The sequence below is a fragment of the Talpa occidentalis genome, unplaced genomic scaffold (genome assembly GCF_014898055.3).
Source record: "Talpa occidentalis isolate TD23 unplaced genomic scaffold, MPIMG_talOcc4v2.1 talOcc4.6, whole genome shotgun sequence".
Classification (NCBI taxonomy): domain Eukaryota; kingdom Metazoa; phylum Chordata; class Mammalia; order Eulipotyphla; family Talpidae; genus Talpa; species Talpa occidentalis.
In genome coordinates this window covers 19,579,439-19,596,583 of record NW_023604972.1, presented here as the reverse complement: position 1 = coordinate 19,596,583, position 17,145 = coordinate 19,579,439, and the positions used below count along the sequence as shown (strand labels likewise).

The 17,145-nt window shown below is 34.5% G+C and overlaps 1 protein-coding gene across 4 annotated transcripts in view; it reads left to right on the top strand.

The window, feature by feature from the left end:
* Positions 1–17,145, top strand: part of ARAP2 (ArfGAP with RhoGAP domain, ankyrin repeat and PH domain 2) — a 169,265-nt gene that overhangs the window by 115,060 nt on the left and 37,060 nt on the right. For 3 of the 4 annotated variants that reach the window (XM_037530434.2, XM_037530435.2, XM_037530432.2), the window contains exons 24-28: positions 52–199; positions 1,657–1,725; positions 4,256–4,330; positions 7,264–7,381; positions 16,447–16,575. In XM_037530434.2, the coding sequence (XP_037386331.1) occupies positions 52–199; positions 1,657–1,725; positions 4,256–4,330; positions 7,264–7,381; positions 16,447–16,575 (539 nt within the window). The remainder of the gene's footprint in view (positions 1–51; positions 200–1,656; positions 1,726–4,255; positions 4,331–7,263; positions 7,382–16,446; positions 16,576–17,145) is intronic. The other variant, XM_054688391.1, reaches the window with a different exon arrangement.

The window sequence follows — 17,145 nt, the reverse complement described above, 5'->3', positions numbered from 1 at the left end:
GAAATATCCAAAAAGAAGTGTCTTGTAATGAGCTATGCTTTTCTCCAACAGGGTTCAGAAATGCGCAGAAATCAATCACATGACTGCCCATAACTTGGCCTTGGTTTTCTCATCCTGTTTATTTCAAACCAAGGGACAAACTAGTGAAGAAGTGAATGTCATTGAGGACTTAATAAATAATTATGTTGAAATATTTGAGGTAAATATTTTATATTCTGGCCCTGCTAAAATAGTTTTAATGTCACTGTTTGCAAACATAAATATATATTTAGCATGTTTTTATTTAAGACTTTGTGAGTATTTAAAAATACAGAAAATAAAAGATAGTTATATGATCTTAAATTTTTAAGATTCAATTAGCTTTTTAAGCTATAGACATTCAGTTAAGCATGACTGCTTTTAAAGCTTTTTTCTACCATCTGGTGTCTGTTGGACAGAATATTTCTATTTATATAGTATAGTGTTTTTATGTTTTTTTTCTTTTCATTATGTGTATGCATTAAGTATGTCTACTTAGAGGTGTGAAATTATGTTTTTCACAAATTTGATAATAAAACACCAGCCTGTTAAATTCTGTAATTGAAAGCATTACACTGTTTTCTTTTAATTGTGCCCCAAATTGGAAAAAATGTGAAATATTGTTTGGTTTTTACTGAGTCATCTCTGTTCTAATTATTTGACTTTTAAGTTTACAATGATGGAAATTAATATTTTCATGTATCATAGAAAACTAAGAATAGGAATGATTTCTTAGTCCAAAGGGAAAAAAAAAAAATAGAGGAAATAAGCCCAGGATTTGAATATGGAAGGAACAGAGAGGATCTAAGTCAAAGGCTCAGCATCTGTTAGTCAACTCCTTCTGGCTCAGTTTTACCCTTTAAACTTTTATGGAGCCTTCCATGAAATGGGGTGAGATAATGCTACTCTTACTTGGCAATGAATATAGCAGATGAAATCAAATAGTTCCTCCATTCTTATAATAACTGATCACAAGATTCCTTGCAAAGGAAAACAAGGTTGATTTTAATAGAATAAAATAACACAGTTTTATTTTAATCTATGTAAGAATGGAATGGACTCCTCAGTTGTTGGAGTTTCTTTGCTCTTCGATCTCCTTTATTTCCTTCTATGTGTCCACTGTTTTTGATCAAAAGCAGCTTCTTTGCTATAATTCTGATGCTGAAAAGTGAAATTATTAGACAAAAATAATGTGTGGCTTTACATGCTCTCTTTCCTATTTTTGTATCGTTACATTAATAACTATATTCATACTTTTGTTAAATCCAATTTTAAGTGGTAGAAATTTCATAACTATTTAATGAACATTTCAGTTTGAGAAAAAAGTCTTATCTCTCAGATTATTAGCTCTTACCAAACCATTCATCAGCCCCTTTGCTTATTAAATTGCCTTAGCAATAGGGATTCCATTGGTGGAATCTGCAGCCTGATGTGGAATCATCATAGAATGTTCTGAGCTTGATGAGGCTGTATCTGATTGGCTTTGTTTCTACCCTACCTCATGGGCCTGTGCTGATTAAGATGGCCATTAACATTTATTTTAACTTGTTGGTCTTTAAATTCCTGAAGAGTTATGTGAGGATGAGTATCATCACTCCTGGTATTTTATTAGAATATCCCGAATTATATTTTAAACAGGTTAAAGAAGACCAAGTCAAACAAATGGACATAGAAAATAGCTTTATTACCAAGTGGAAAGACACCCAAGTGAGTAGAAATAGTTAGATCTCCAAAGAATTAAAAACAAAACAAAAAAATAACAAAAATACTTCCATTGTAAGTAAAGAAAGATGTTTGTGTTTATTTTTCAAGTTCCTCTTTGAAGCAAACTAAAAGTAATGGGGGAAAAGAACCTAGATAAAATGGTTGTATAATTCTGCATGAGGCAGATCAGCAAAATGTCGAAGTATGTTCATATAAAATTTTCAAAATAACAGAAGAAATCAGATTTAATCTTACAAAACAATTATGAAATCAATTTTCATTTTTAAAAGCACAGTTGAAAATGTCAATGGATTTCAAAGGAAGCATTTAAAGCCAAAGAAATACTAGAATAAATTAAAAATTCAGACTTCTTAGTGATTCTTTCCATTATGATCTTGAAAATACATGCTTTTACATGCTTCTGCTCTGCATGCTCTTGGGTGACTGCTTAGTGGGTATGATTCTGATGTGACCTTTGTAACCTATGGTGACTTATGTCGTACTTGGCTTTTCTCGATCTTTCCATGTTTTCCTCAGTCATGTTATATTGCATTTGTGTACTTGTTTCACTACATCCTTTCAGGGTACTTACCCATTTTGATGAACATTCTTTAAATTTTCTTAAAGTGGGTCTTTTATCCTTTTCTAATAACTAGGAATTGTAGGGGATTCAAGGTACCAAGGCAAATAGTTGAAGAAAGCCTGTATTGTTCACAAGGATGTACTATAATGATATTTGATTAAAACGCACACACACACGCACACACGCACACGCATACATAAAACACTCAGAAATTGAAGCCAGTCATTAATAGTCAAACTCTAAGTTCATGTCATTCTTGTTAGAACAATCTCCAGGACTATCATTTCATATGAAGGAGGTGAGGAAAGGCTCCCAACCAAGTGCCTAAATCCCTAAGTCCTAATATTATAAGGTTAATTACCTAAGGAGGCATTTTCTCCATTTGGACCCAAAGCAATGAAAGCCGCCCCCAGAGGACATCTCTCTAAATATATGGCTCATTTTCAATTCTCTTATGGAGAGTTATGGTTATGAAATAAAGGATTGTGTGAGCCCAAAGAATAATCTTTGGTGGTATTAGCTATAGTGTCATTAGATGAAATATGAATTTCTGCATTTTAATCTTTTATATTCATATTACAATAAAGAAATGTGATATGAATGCTTTCTAATTAAATATAAGTAAAACTAAGAATTGTCTATGAAATAGAGTAGAAAGAAAAGTAGAAGAGTTTTAAAAAGTCTGTTCTTTTTCTGGAGTTTTTATCCTAATCCTTTCAAATGTCTCCTCTGGATTTTTTTTTTTTTTCTTTGACAGTCTCTATGTCATATCCCTGTTTGAATTTCTTAGCTACTCTGGTCTTTGGCTTCATTATTCTATGAGTTCTTTGTGTTTGCTTTTTTAATTTTCAAAATGTATTTTTCTTAGTTGTTTATGTAAATATAGTGAAAAGTAAAAATGTCAACTATATCTTTTCTTCCCTGGAATTTTTGTATAGAATCAAAACTGGAAGAAAAGTTGAAAACAAGCTTTTCTAAATCTATAGTACCAAAATAATAGTGCCAGAATATGAATGCTTCTTTAAAGTACATTTTTAATGTTTTCTCCACAAATTTGTTCATCAGATTTTATTCTGAGATAAATTTAACTTCAGGATGATTGTTCCCCCATTATGATCAGTTAAAAAAAGGGGATGATAGATATTATTTCTGAGTTACCTAGCTTCAGAAAATTTCTGGGAAAAAAAAGCCACTCAAAGTACCCTTCATTTTTTTTTTAATATTCTTTATTAATCTTTTCTACATTATACTGTCAGTCCGTGTAGTGATATCTTATGTTTTTGTTTTCTGTCTTCTCTTTTTCACTTAGTATGTTTTCCTAAATAACATAGTATTTAATCCTTGATAAAAACATATCTTTATCATTCACCTTATTCTATGACTTTACTTTTTTTTTTCCCCTTGATAAATATATTTTATTATTAGTTTTAATATAGCTCTTACCTAATTTATCCTAAAATTTCTGTTTTTGGACATACTATCTCTTTGAAATTTAGCAAGACCTATTTTCCCTGTTTATTATTAGTAGTGTGCCCACATAATCACTCAAGACGGAGCCGCATATGGCTCATTTCCCTCCTCACTTGTTTATCCTGTTAACAGACACGTGCTAAGACTTACAACTTCTGTTGGTACATTTGGCATATTTCCACTGTAGCCAAATTCATTGTCTCAGTAAGGATGTTAAGTGTATTTGAGAACACAAAACTATTGAATAAGAAATTAAAAATTGAATTGTGATTATTGTTGCTGATTTTAGTATTTGTATAAAGTCCTTGTCCTTAACCATATCTGGAAAATGAATGTTATCACTCTGTTAACAGGGAGATAGAACTATTTTCCTTTTTAAAACATATTTAGAAATAAGGCAAGAATTTTCTCACTGTCTCAAATGCTCTATGTGTGTTCCTGTACTATAGTTACATTTTCTGTCCTCACATCTGTCCTTAGGTTTCCCAGGCTGGAGATTTATTGATAGAAGTTTACGTGGAAAGGAAGGAACCTGACTGTAGCATTATAATCCGGGTAAGTCTCAAAAATGGAAGCATTCATTTCCATATCTTGAATTTTTCGTTTCTTGCATTTTATTTTATATATCCACTTCAAACCATGAATGTTGACAGGATTGACAATCTCATACCATGTTTTAGTTATTTGGGAAGGGAATATATCATGCGATGGAGATTATAGTAAGGATTATAGTAAGGATTTTCAGTCGGTCTCTTGTGGAAAATATCCTGAGCTCAAATACTCCTCTTGCTGGCTTCTTAACATTGGGCAAGTTAATATACTCTGTCTGAGCTTCAATCTTCTAATCTATAAAAGGCAGAAAAATTTTAATCCTTGTATTACTGCATTGAACTTAGCAAGATGCATAATAAACACTTAGCAAGTTGCTTATCACATCAATGTTTATGAATAATCAATACTATTAGCACCGTTGTTATTAATCTTCCACCAGGATCTTCAGACTTTAGTTTCCAATCTTCCAATTTACTTGAATACTAGATAATGCTTTCTTTATTAGTCAGTTGTTCTGAATCAAAAAGATCCTTCTCATGCCACCATGTTCAGCACCTATCCTGCCTTTGGGAGAGTAACAGTGATATTTTGATTCCTACTTAGTCTACCTTCACTGTGAGATGGCTGGGCATTCTTTTATGTAAAAGTAGAAATTCATTGCTCACCCCTTATCTTTTTTAAACATAAAATTAAACATTCTAAATTTTGGCTTTTTCTGGGCTTTAGTTATATAAACATATAATTTTTATTTATATATAAATAAAATATAATTTTTGGTGATTATGTGTTACGCTTCTATGGCTCTCGTCACCTTTCTTAGAACATGGGACTGACATACTACCACATACTATCACCATAGGCTTTTGTTGTCTTTTTTTTTAAAGATTTAGTTATTTATCATACAGGAGCTGGGGTGCAAGCCAGAGATGTGGGGAGTGAGAGGGTTCACCAGAGCCTGAGTAGAGAACAGAACAGGCAGATGTACTGAAATACACTGCTCAGTGGAGCTGCGGGCGAGATAGGAGAGGTCTGCTGCATTCATGTGGGTCACCTCCCTGTATGGGGATCAAACTTGTACTGTAGTGGGTGCGGATAACTTCACAATGCTGTGTCTTTACCTCTTGTGCCACGAGGGAGGCCTAGCTTTTCCTTGTCTTTCACTTGACTTCACGTATCTTAGAATGAATGGGTGAGGTGTGATCACAGGGGACATGAGGTGTAGTGCAGATTAATCAGCATGAGGCCATCATTCATGCTAGAAGAGGTATCCATAGCATGTGACTTAACACCACCTGCACATAAACACTTTAGGTAGCACATTTTAATCCTATTTTAATAAGGAAACCATAACAGAAGTTACTACAGTTGAGCACAATTCTTATTTATTTTTAATGTATTTCAATAAGACTCTCCAGTTTCACCTACAGTGGCTCTAGCTTCTCTTTAAAAACATAACAAAAAGTACTAAAATAATATCCACCATTTATTTAATGCTTAACATATTGTAAAACCCGTTATTGATCTCTGCTGACAATTTTACTTCATCCCAAGGAGTTAGGAGTGGCAGGTGATGCCCCAAGTTTATACGGATATTAAAAGCATTTAGACAAGAGTGCAAACATAAATTATCATATTCCAAACCTGGTGTTCATTAGACTTACTCGTACATTTCTTAGAGCAATAATTTCTGAAGGGGCTTTGTGAGTTCTGGGTGTCCTAAGAGCATCCTTTGGTCTCCCCAGGACAAGGAGTAGAGATCCTGTTTCAACCTGGAACACTTGCTGCTCAGTATTTCACAAGTTTGGTTTCTCAGTAATTATCATATTAAGAAAGTTCATGCCCTTAAAGAATGTTAAATCCATTCAGATGAATTCATCCTTGAAATTATTCACCTACTAATGTTTCTACTGCTAGAAGTTCTCTTTTCCCAGGTGCTGATTTTCTAAGATTATATAAGTCATTGATCTTTCTAAATAAAAACATAGTGAACTTGACTGTGTAATTAATATATTCCCCCAAAACACTAAATTTCACAAAGTCCAAAAGATAGGCTGTGTGAGTTCCTTTAATGAAAGATAATTTATAGTATTTATAGATATGTGATGTGTTTGTGATCAACAATGGACAGGAAAAATGGAAATGAGCACATTCTTTTTTCTAAGAAAAATTTTAATAGGCACCTTGTTTTATTGAAAATGTCAAAGTGGGTTGTATTTGCAATATTTCAATGCTTAAAACATCATCTCTTTGACGTTATAAAGTCTAATTGAAAAAAAAATACAGCTTGTTTTATGCCATTTAAGAGTAGCAAATGCTAAAAGAAGCAACAAATCGAAAATCCCCAAAGTCCTTGCAGAAGATGGTGTGCTTATGCAATGACCAAAGGCTTTGAGGCTCTTGTAGAACTGCAGATTCTGCCCTATGCTCTGAAGTCCTGGCTCCAGCATGCTTGGTATCCTACCATCTGTCACTTGGCGTGGTGGGCATACCACAGGCCACTAAAATCCTGGGGCTCTTTGGCATAGCAGATAGCAGTTGACCGTGTTTGATTTAGGACTCATGCTGAATAGACAAGCCACTTTGAACTCTTGATCATAGAACTGATAAGTGAAAAGTTTCACTCCCGGAAGACTGTTGGATTGCTGACTACCAAAGGTCATTCTGTGTATAACTAGGTGTGTTCTCTCCTGAATGATCTTGTTGCATACTAAGTGAGAAAAAAAACACATATTCTTGATTATATCTACGTCATTTTTTGCACTTACAATAGGCTGTACTGCATTTTATGGGAATGATCTGAACATTTTTTTTTTCTCATTGTGTTGGAGAAGCTAATTAAACATACTAAGAAAGTATCATAAAATGGTGAAACAGGGAGTACTGTGGCTGGTTCTATATCTGAAATTTCTTCTGAAGAAATTTTGCCTCTTTTACAGATATCTCCTATAATGGAAGCAGAAGAATTAACTAATGATATATTAGCAATAAAAAATATTATTCCTTCAAAAGGTGATATCTGGGCCACATTTGAAGTCATTGAAAATGAAGAGCTGGGTAAGTGAGTTTCATGCTAGGAATCTTAAATTCCCTATAGTATAAGGAAATACTATTTTGTGACAAGTTACTGCTACCATTTTATGCATCTCATTAATGAATTCCCTTCTACCTCAGTGCATGTGTTACTGTCTTCCTATGGTTTTATCTAAATAATGAGATTATTTTATTGACTATAAAGATACTGTGTAAAGCATTAGGCATCTATGATACTTTCTTAGAAAATAAAGCTTTTATTTGTAAGGACAAGCAGTTTTATTTCCAATAATATTCTAAATGACACCACTTCATCTACCTATTCCTGTAAACTCCTTATTTAACAAAAGCAAAAAAAGTTGATTTAACAAATAATGTATTATGTAAATACAATATTGTTTTAAACCTACCAGAAGCTGATTTTTTTTTTCCCACCTCTCTTTACTGGATAATATATTTTGTCATCTTCATCCCAGAGATGCCAAAGCTTAAAGAAAGCTTTTAAAACACCATGACTGGCCCAATAGTCAAGTCAAGTGTTGGATAAGCTTAATATTCTAATGGCACCATTTACTTTTAAAGGACTGTAGGGAAAAAATGATGCAGAATATCTTGTACTGTGACCATCTGTCTAGCTGATACCTACTAAGGTCTTGGGACCCTTTCAAGTATAGCTATCAAACTGCTAGAATTACAGTCTTGCCACTCGTAAGCTCAAGATAAAAATTGAAATCTATTATAGCTGACTACAGAACTGAAACACCAAGTTGGGGGGAAGGTGGGGGAGGGGAAAGAGCAAAGAGGGAAGAAAGCTCAGTGGACTATGGTGGTGGAATATGGGTAAGTTGGTGGGGGGCAATATGGTGGTAATACCTGATGGGGTACCCTGATATTACCCCAGTTAAAATCATTACGTGCAAAAATGTTTATCACTAACATTTGAAAGAAGAAAAGGACTATGGTAAATGTGTTCATTTTTAATTGTGTTTAAATTTTACATGTATTTTCTGGATTTTTACTTTTTTATTTTATTTTTTTATTTTATTTTATATATTTTTACATCATTTTTCATTTTTGCACAATGTATGCATTTTCATCTTGGTTATATTCCCCATACATTTCCCACCCCCTTTATTTTGACCCTAATCCTACAATATGGATGGAGCTGGAAGGGATCATGCTCAGCAAAATAAGCCAGAAAGAAAAAGAAAAATACCGGATAGTCTCACTCATAGCAGGAATTAAAAGACCTGAATAAGGGTCCAGGAAAAAGACTATAATAAAGTAAAAATCAAAATGATAAACCAGAGACATATTTTTAAGACCATTATTTAAAATAATCTGCAAATAATAAGTTTTTCTATAAAAAGATAAATTGATTAAAAATAAACTTCCCATCTAAAAAAATTGAAGGACCCCCATGGTTTACCAGAAGTATTGAAGTCAGTGTTAGAATTAAATGGATTATCAAATACTTTACCTTTCATTATTGCATCTTGATGTTTTTATTTCTGTATTTCTTTTCAGCCATGCATGATTCTTTTTATTAAGATAACATTCTTTTTATTAAGATAACACTGTGTGTGACTTAGAGGTATGCGTTCACATCTCTTCAGATGATTGTTACCACACCACACCCTTCTTTGGGCCCCTCCGTTTGCTGCCCACTCTGTCCCCTCTCGTAGTCCCAGTTTGGCAGTGAGATCTCTAGGGTATGCTTTTGATTTGGTTTTTGATCCTTTGTTTTGTTTCTCTATATTGCAATATTGGTTGGTATATTGCAAAATGATTGGTATTTTTCTCCTTTGGCTTATTTTGCTTAGTATTCTCTAAACATTTGTAGTAGGGTGTCATTTTTCAATATCCGTTGTCAGGATTCAGTGACCGGTACTTTGGTGTTAGCTCACATTATGTCTCCCCTATAATTGGTCTCAGTCTTTACATTCACAGAATTTGTTCTGTCAAAAGACACCTGTGACCCCCAACTGCCAAGTCCAGTGGATTTGCTTCAGGCTTTACTTTATTTCTCCTTTCTGTGGCAGTTATTGTTAGTAGCCATTTCCTTATTCTCAGCAAGTCTTTACTCTGTTTTTGCAGCCACCTGGATTTTCTTCCTCGTTCCCTAATTATTTTATCTCATTTGTCAATTCTTCTTATGTCTATCCCCTCAGTGGTGGGTTTCCTCTCCTTCAATCTCCACTGCCTTTTTTTTTTTTTAATTTTCTATGTTCTCTGTAGGTAGTTTCTACTATTTTTTGTGCTTTACTTATGCGTGAATTGATGTTTCCCAAGTGCATCTTTCATTTCCTTCCATCTGGCCTACCTGTCTACCTCTGCTTAAACACAGGCCGCGTGTTCCATTGGACTTTGTCTTATCTTCATTAATGACTATCACGTGAATTCATATTCATCACTTCTGGTGCGATCTCCTTGGAAAGATGAAGGAGGGAATCCTTTTCTAGCTCTAGTCTCGCCCAGTGCCAGTACATAATTGCCCTACAATTAAAGTCTGTTGAATAAATGAAGCATGACTTTTGCATTACAATATAGTACAGAGGTGGTGCATTTTTTTTTTATTTTCATTGTTTGATTTTAATGAAAGAAACTAAAGTTACCATCTTTGTCATTTTTGTAGATAAAATATTACTGTCAGCATTGCTATCATAATTATCTTTATAAATTACAAATAGGAAAATATTGTTTGCCCAGTTAAAACTCTTATTTCCTCACTGTGTGGCCATTCTTCAACATCTGTCTCAAATGCCTCTTCTCCATGACATTTAGATGAAAATAGTTCTAATGGGCCATTTACTGGTTATGTGCTTGTAGATCTGTAATCTGCATGCTGTCTGACTTGGAGAACAGCAATGTGTGTATCTATTTCTGCCCTAGGTCATGTGTGTTTTTTTTCCCTTGGACATTACCATATCTCTTAGACCTTTATATCTTTTTTTTTTTTTTTGCCTGTAGATCTTTATATCTCACACTACTTTAGAGTGCATTGATATGGAACATTCCCTACAAATATCTTTTTAGCTGGAGTGGAACAAAAAATAGATGCATTCTGAACCTGAGTGTCCCTGATTGTTGTTCTTTGGATAAAGGTATCCAAATGTGGAGGCAAATAAAGGGATTCCTGCATGAAGATTAGGAACCACCAGGACATCTTATTAGAAGCTGCCTGTTCTGCATGCTTCTGCTTTGTTTGTTTGTTTGTTTGTTTTTTTAGGATATACACAGCAGATTAATGAATTGAGGATTTGGGGGTAGACAGCCTCTCCCTTCCACACTTTCTCAAGGGATGAGTCAGAGCACATTCCTGGCTCACAGTGTTGGAGCTCTGTACCTCTGTGTACTCACAGTGTTGGAGCTCTGTACCTCTGTGCATTGGTCCTCCTCACTGAGAGGAGCACACAGACTGGATCAGGACAGGAAGAAATCACATACTACTAGAAGTGAGATTGCACATACCTGGAAGAATTGATAGTAAATTTCTTGGAGAATGTAGGCATCTGTAACCTGAAAATAACATTTTGCATGTGACAATTAGTGCATCATAACTAGGGTGTATTTTTTGTTTTGTTTTTTTTTTTGGCTCCTTCTCCCTAATTAAAGTGATCTTGAAGAATATATAAAAATACTAGGTGACCTGAAGTTATTTTGATTGTCAATGTCCAAATACAAAAGCAAAGAATATCCTATGTACACCAAGAAAAATACATTTGATGAAATTAAGAATTAAAATTTGGCATGCTTTTAATGTTTGGTTAACTTTTTTTTAGTAGAAATTGCCAGAAGTGAAAACAGAGATGATTTTTACTGCTGCTAGAGGAACAATGTTGGAAAGCAACAAAGGTGTCAGTGATTATGTTGGCTTACTGAAGCAAATGGTACCCATGTGCTCTACCTGACCTTCTGAAATGTTAAAAGCTTTATTTCTCATAGCATGCAGGGAAGATAAAGCTAAATATAAAAGATAAAAGTGAAGGCATTGGTAGTCACAAGATTGTAGTTGATAGAAGGAATATCATCAGGTATTGGTGCTTTTTCTAATGTAAATACAAATCCTCCAAGTAACCAAAAATATATAAATAAGTGGATGAATAAGAAAACCAGAAGTGCTGGATTTTATTTCAGGTGTCTGCAAATTTTAAAGTAATAGTTCTCTATCCTGTTCAATTCAATATCCCTTTAATATTTTGTAATGTTCCTTTTACTTTCCTGAGAGAATTTATTTTACTCATTTTTTTTAAAAAAGATAATTCCCTAATTATAATATAAAAATGATTAAAAGGGAAATATGTATTATGAATGCTCAGGTACTCCTATGTGGTTGCACATGATGAAAACATATTCCTATTTGTGGGAGTGTCATGAATGTGACAATTACTGTGCGCCTGATGTAAGCAGGCCAGTTAGTGACTCCAGTATCACCGGCAGCATATTGCTGTCATCGGTGAAATAGTGCCTTTGTCTGTTTGGGCTGCTATAACAAAATACCAAAAACTGGGTGACATATAAACAACAGAAATTTATTCTCAGAGTTCTAGGAAGCTGGAAAGCCCAAGATCCAGAGGCAAGTAGATTTCAGTGTCTGGTAAGGATCCACTTCCTGATTCATAGAAGGTTGTCTTTCCCCTGTGTCTTCACATAGTGAAAGTGTCTCGGGAATTCTAGTATCTTTTCTATAAGGCCACTAACCCAAGGGCCCCACCTACTTAATACTATCACATTGGTGATTTGGTTTCAGCGTGAGTCATGCAAAATTTCAGACCATAGCAAATGGTAAACATCTCTTAGAAAGGTTTGACTGAAATAAAACAATCTTTTTTTCTTTATATGGTAGTCAGAGACATAGGAAAAAACTCATATTAAAACCATATAAAAATAATTTGGTAACTTATTTGTAAAGTTGAGTTAATTCTAGGCTCACTCAGTTAGTTTATAAGTAGGTTTTCCCTTTGACTGTCTGGCAGGACATTGGAAATTTGTACTTGATAGAGAGCAAGTTTTACTTGGCCTCATTCTTTGCAAAGCACTAAGCATCCTTGAGTCACTGCTGCCAGTGATTGTTCAAGGCAAGCTGAAACCTGCTTATGGACTGTCAATGCCGTCAACAGCTGATATTCTAGTGTATATTTTTTTAAATACTTTGATATAAAACTGAACTTGTTTCTGCCCATGGAGCCATTCCTTCTCGGTCCTTCACACGATGAAAAATGAACTGCTTGCTTTTTAGGGGCTTTTTCACTCAAATTCAGGTGTGTGTGAGCAGTTTCTAGGGAGCAGCATCATAATGTTCCTGTTTCTTCCTCATAGTGACTACGATATGGAAACTGTTCATTTGCACTGGGGATTCTTTCTAACCTTTCTTTGGACTGACAGAAAGTGCTGTCACTTCCTGATTATGTGGACAGAGCAGAGAAAGGCAGGCACAACTCTATGTTTAGTACTGAGAATTTAATTACTGCGAAAGTCATAATTGTTTCTGGAAATCCTGTGTCATACTGCCAGAGATTTAGGAACAGCATCTGTTATTTCAGGTGGAAAAAGGCTTGTTCTCTACTAAATGAGGGACACCAGGTTTATTCTCTGGACATGGTTTAAAACTATTAACAACATGATTTGCTTAGCTAAGGAACTTCCTTTACAACCTATTCCAATTTTCATCTATTTTTATTCCATAGGTAGTATGCAAGTGATTTATTTCTAGCAATGTACTAGTGAAAGATAACTTACATACCATATAATTTGTCATGACAGCTGGTTGTAAATGTAACCACAAATAAAAAGTTCTTTCTTTGTAGGAATTTATATTCTAACAATGTCTGATGACTCAATCATTTTTTCTTGCCTCTTTTAAGGTGGCTTTTAATGCCATTTTATAATTGTTTTCTTTTAAATATCTGTTCATCCTATTTTTCAACTTTGTTTTCCCCTTACATACTTCATACTGAGATAGTGATGTGAAAAACATAATTGTTTTTTTGTGAATTTATATTTGTCTCTATATCTGCTGATATATTTTATTACAACTGTGAAAACATTAGAGCTATCATTACAGTATTAGCTTGTACTAGTGATCCTTTTTAATATAAATGTTCTGATATTTTAGTCTCATTATTCATTTAATTTTGTAATAAGGGAATAAGCTTCTGTTTCAGTCTAAATACACTTTTCTAGTTATGAATATCATTCTTACCTCTAAGCCCACTACACTCTCTTTAGTTATCATACATCTAGGATTTTGAAACAAGCTTGCTGTAATTTCCTTGCCATCTTCTCGGGATAGGAAAGTGAAGGGAAAAACTGAAGGTAAAAATGTGAGCTGACATTCTTTCTCATCTTTCCTGTGTTACCTTGTTTAGTCATCAAGAAATTCTGGGTGAGGTGATAATTTGAACCCAAATTATATGTGAAAATGCCATTATGGATAAGCTGTCATACTTCGCCCAAATAAGATTGAGTGTCCTACTTTGATTTTTGGACTATAAAGTCTGCTAGATTGGAGGTTCATGTTGGTTTTTCACTTGAAATAGGTGCTTGATTTTAGGCAAGTGGCTGATCTCTCTGATATTCCCTTACATGTAAAAGATGGATAACAATACCACCTAATGAGAAGTACTGAGATAATTCAAAGTGATAACTAGTTCCTATTTGTTTTTCCAGAAATGGCATGGTTAATGTAATCAGTAGCATCCTGGGGTTTGCAAGTAGTAGAATCAAGAGTCAAATAATATCAAATGTAGAAAGAGTGGTTACCATTAGATTTTCATATAAATACAGTGAGTTTAAATTATAACCTCTATTAATATAAGACAGTCAGTTTATGGTTAATCAATAATTTACTTACATCTTTGGCAATTATGATCCTTGCCAGCCAAACCTTGTAAAAAATTATTTGAGGAAAATAATTTTGACCTAACACAGATTTTGTCTGATTTTACAAAGAATATATTTTGTCTGTGATGTTAATTTATAGGCCACCTTAGAACTTAATTCCTTCATTCCCTGAGTGTTTATTGAACATATATTATGTACTCAGTGCTGTGTGCCTGCTGTGTGTAGGTGATTCGTTTGTAAACAAGAGGTAGATTCATCTCAAAATGTATGATCTAGTTGCTTTTCTTTTAGTAATTGCTATTATAATGAGTTAGCTTACCCCCTAAGCACAGATACAGATGGTATTTTACTGCATAGGAAAATATGGTTGCACTCAAAGCAGAAAATAGGTTTTCTTCTGTGGACCTGGGATTATTAAGAAATTCAGGGATGCTGTGGTTATAGTTAGGAAGACTGGTATTGAAGAAGATGTGATATAGTTGGACATTTTTACTTGTATTTTTATTTCCAGTTAAAATACCATGATCATAAATGAGTTTGAGGCTATTTACACACTCTTTCCTGTTTGTCATTGTTATGCCTACTTTAGCTGAAAGTGAAAAGCTCAGCTACTGTGTGATTTACATTTAGGAGGGTATGAAAGTTAATTCACTTATATGTCCAGGATACTGGAAATGCTGTATCAATGTCTTCATGGGCTAGCTTAGAGTTTTGCTATTTCAATTACATGATTTTTAGTGTGAAACTGTGAAAACATTAAACTTTTTCCTAGCATATGCTTCTGTTGTAACATGTTATTAACTGAATGGCATATTATTATCAGCAAAAAAAAACTTCCCTGTGAAGCTTTGATTATAATTGTAAATTTTTTTTTTTAAGATTTATTTATTTATATATACAAGCACTGGATACAGTCAGAAGTGCGGGAGGGTGAGAGAATTCACCAGAGCCAGAGCGGGGAGCAGAAAAGGCAGACTGAGTACACTGCTGAGGGGAGCAGCGGATGGCAGGAGAGGTCTGTGCGCCATGTGGGACCCTGGCCCCGTGGCCAGGGATAGAACTGGGGCTGCAGAGGCTGCAGGCAGCTTCATAGCCCAGCGCTCAACTGCTGCGCCACCAGGGAGGCCCAATTGTAAATGTTTTTAACTTTGCTAAGAAGTTGTGGTACATTTAAAAATATGGTTGCCTAAAATGAAATGTGTATGAATAAGAGTTTATTAAGGATAAACATTTAAGGGCCTCCCTGGTGGCACAAGGGGTTCAGACGCAACCTATGAAGCTCTTCGCAGCCACTCTGCACAAGTTCGATCCTTCGCCAGGGAGCTACCCACATGGCACAACAGACCTCTCCTGACTCACCTGCTGCTCCCTTCAGCAGTATATTTCAGTCAATCTGCCTGTTCTGTTCTCCACTCTGTCTCTGGTGAATCCTCCCTCCCCCCCACACACACCTCTGGTCTGTACCCCAGTTCTTGTATGCATAAATAAATAAATCTTTAAAAAAAAAAGGACAAACATTTAAGATACCATTAACTTCTTGCTTACTTGGCCTATTTAATGTATGATATTACTACATATTTCTGATTGCTATTTCCACTACATATTTCTGATTGCTATTTCCACTAGTTAAACATAGATTACTTGGTAATATTTTATGATTATTTTCTTATGTTCTCTGTTAAAGTTTTATTTATACTTTCATTAATTGACAGAATATCACCTTTCAGTTGCTTATAAGTATTGATCAGAAGTTATAACTTGTTCATCTTGTTGGAAGAAAGCTTTCATTTATGTTTATTACTTAGTACTGAGCAGGTGAATGGACTTCTGTTCCTTCTACAGTTTATTAATTGCATATGAAAACAGGCAACTTTCAATAAGCAAGCCAGAAAGTTACCTAAAGTAAAAGAAGGAAGATATGGACACTGGTGTATTGTAAAAAAGGGTCATTTCATATTCTAAAATTATATTTATAGGGTAAATACCACTGAGTCTTTTAAAACAATAACTCAGTGATTAATGTCCTTGCACAGGTGTGTTGATACAATAAATTTTATCATCTTCTTGATGGTGTTCTAGGTATTAGGGTCTCCTGTATGTAATCCTAGTGCTGCCATTGTGTAACATAAGGTAGAAGTTAAGTTCATTGTTGCAGACAGATATTTTTTAAATGCACTTTTAACAATTCATAATTGTGAAAAAATAAACTTTATTTATTTATTTATTTATTTATTTATTTTTGGCAGAGCGACCTCTTCACTATACAGAGAATGTATTGGAGCAGGTACTTCGGTGGAGTTCATTAGCTGAACCTGGCTCTGCTTACCTTGTGGTGAAGAGATTCTTAACTGTTGACACAATTAAATACTATAATGGTAGGTGTTATTCCCATTGTAACTGTGACTGAAAACTCATGTGGTAGAAGGATAGTTAAAATGGTACAAGTGTTGTTTGAACATGTAAATTATTAGGAACTGCACACGGAATCTACTGACATGGGATTGTAGAGTAGAAAGAGTACACGCAGACAGGATCACCAAGTGTCACCGACTGATTTTCCTGTGGGTAACTTTGTGGTGATTGGATGGTACCTAGTTAAAGTTTTTGGAAGAAATGGGGGGAAACAGCAACATACGCTGAGCTGGTTTGAAGCAATCACATCTAAAGATTTAGATCTTTATGTTGTTCAAGGACAAGAAGAAAGGTATAGTGAGATGTTCTCCATTGGCTCTATCCACAGACTAGGGAGGGAGAGTTGGTGTTACATTGATGCCTCACATTCCTCCAGGTGCTGTTGGTATGGTCATGTGTGTGTCCTTCTTTTTGAAAGCATCACTCTTCTAGGTCTAGACAAAGCATCTTGCATAATAACCAGAGAACCCAAACAGCAGAAAGAAAGCTGCAAGCTTATGTGATAGTTTCAGGGATTTGGGTGAAAGATTCTC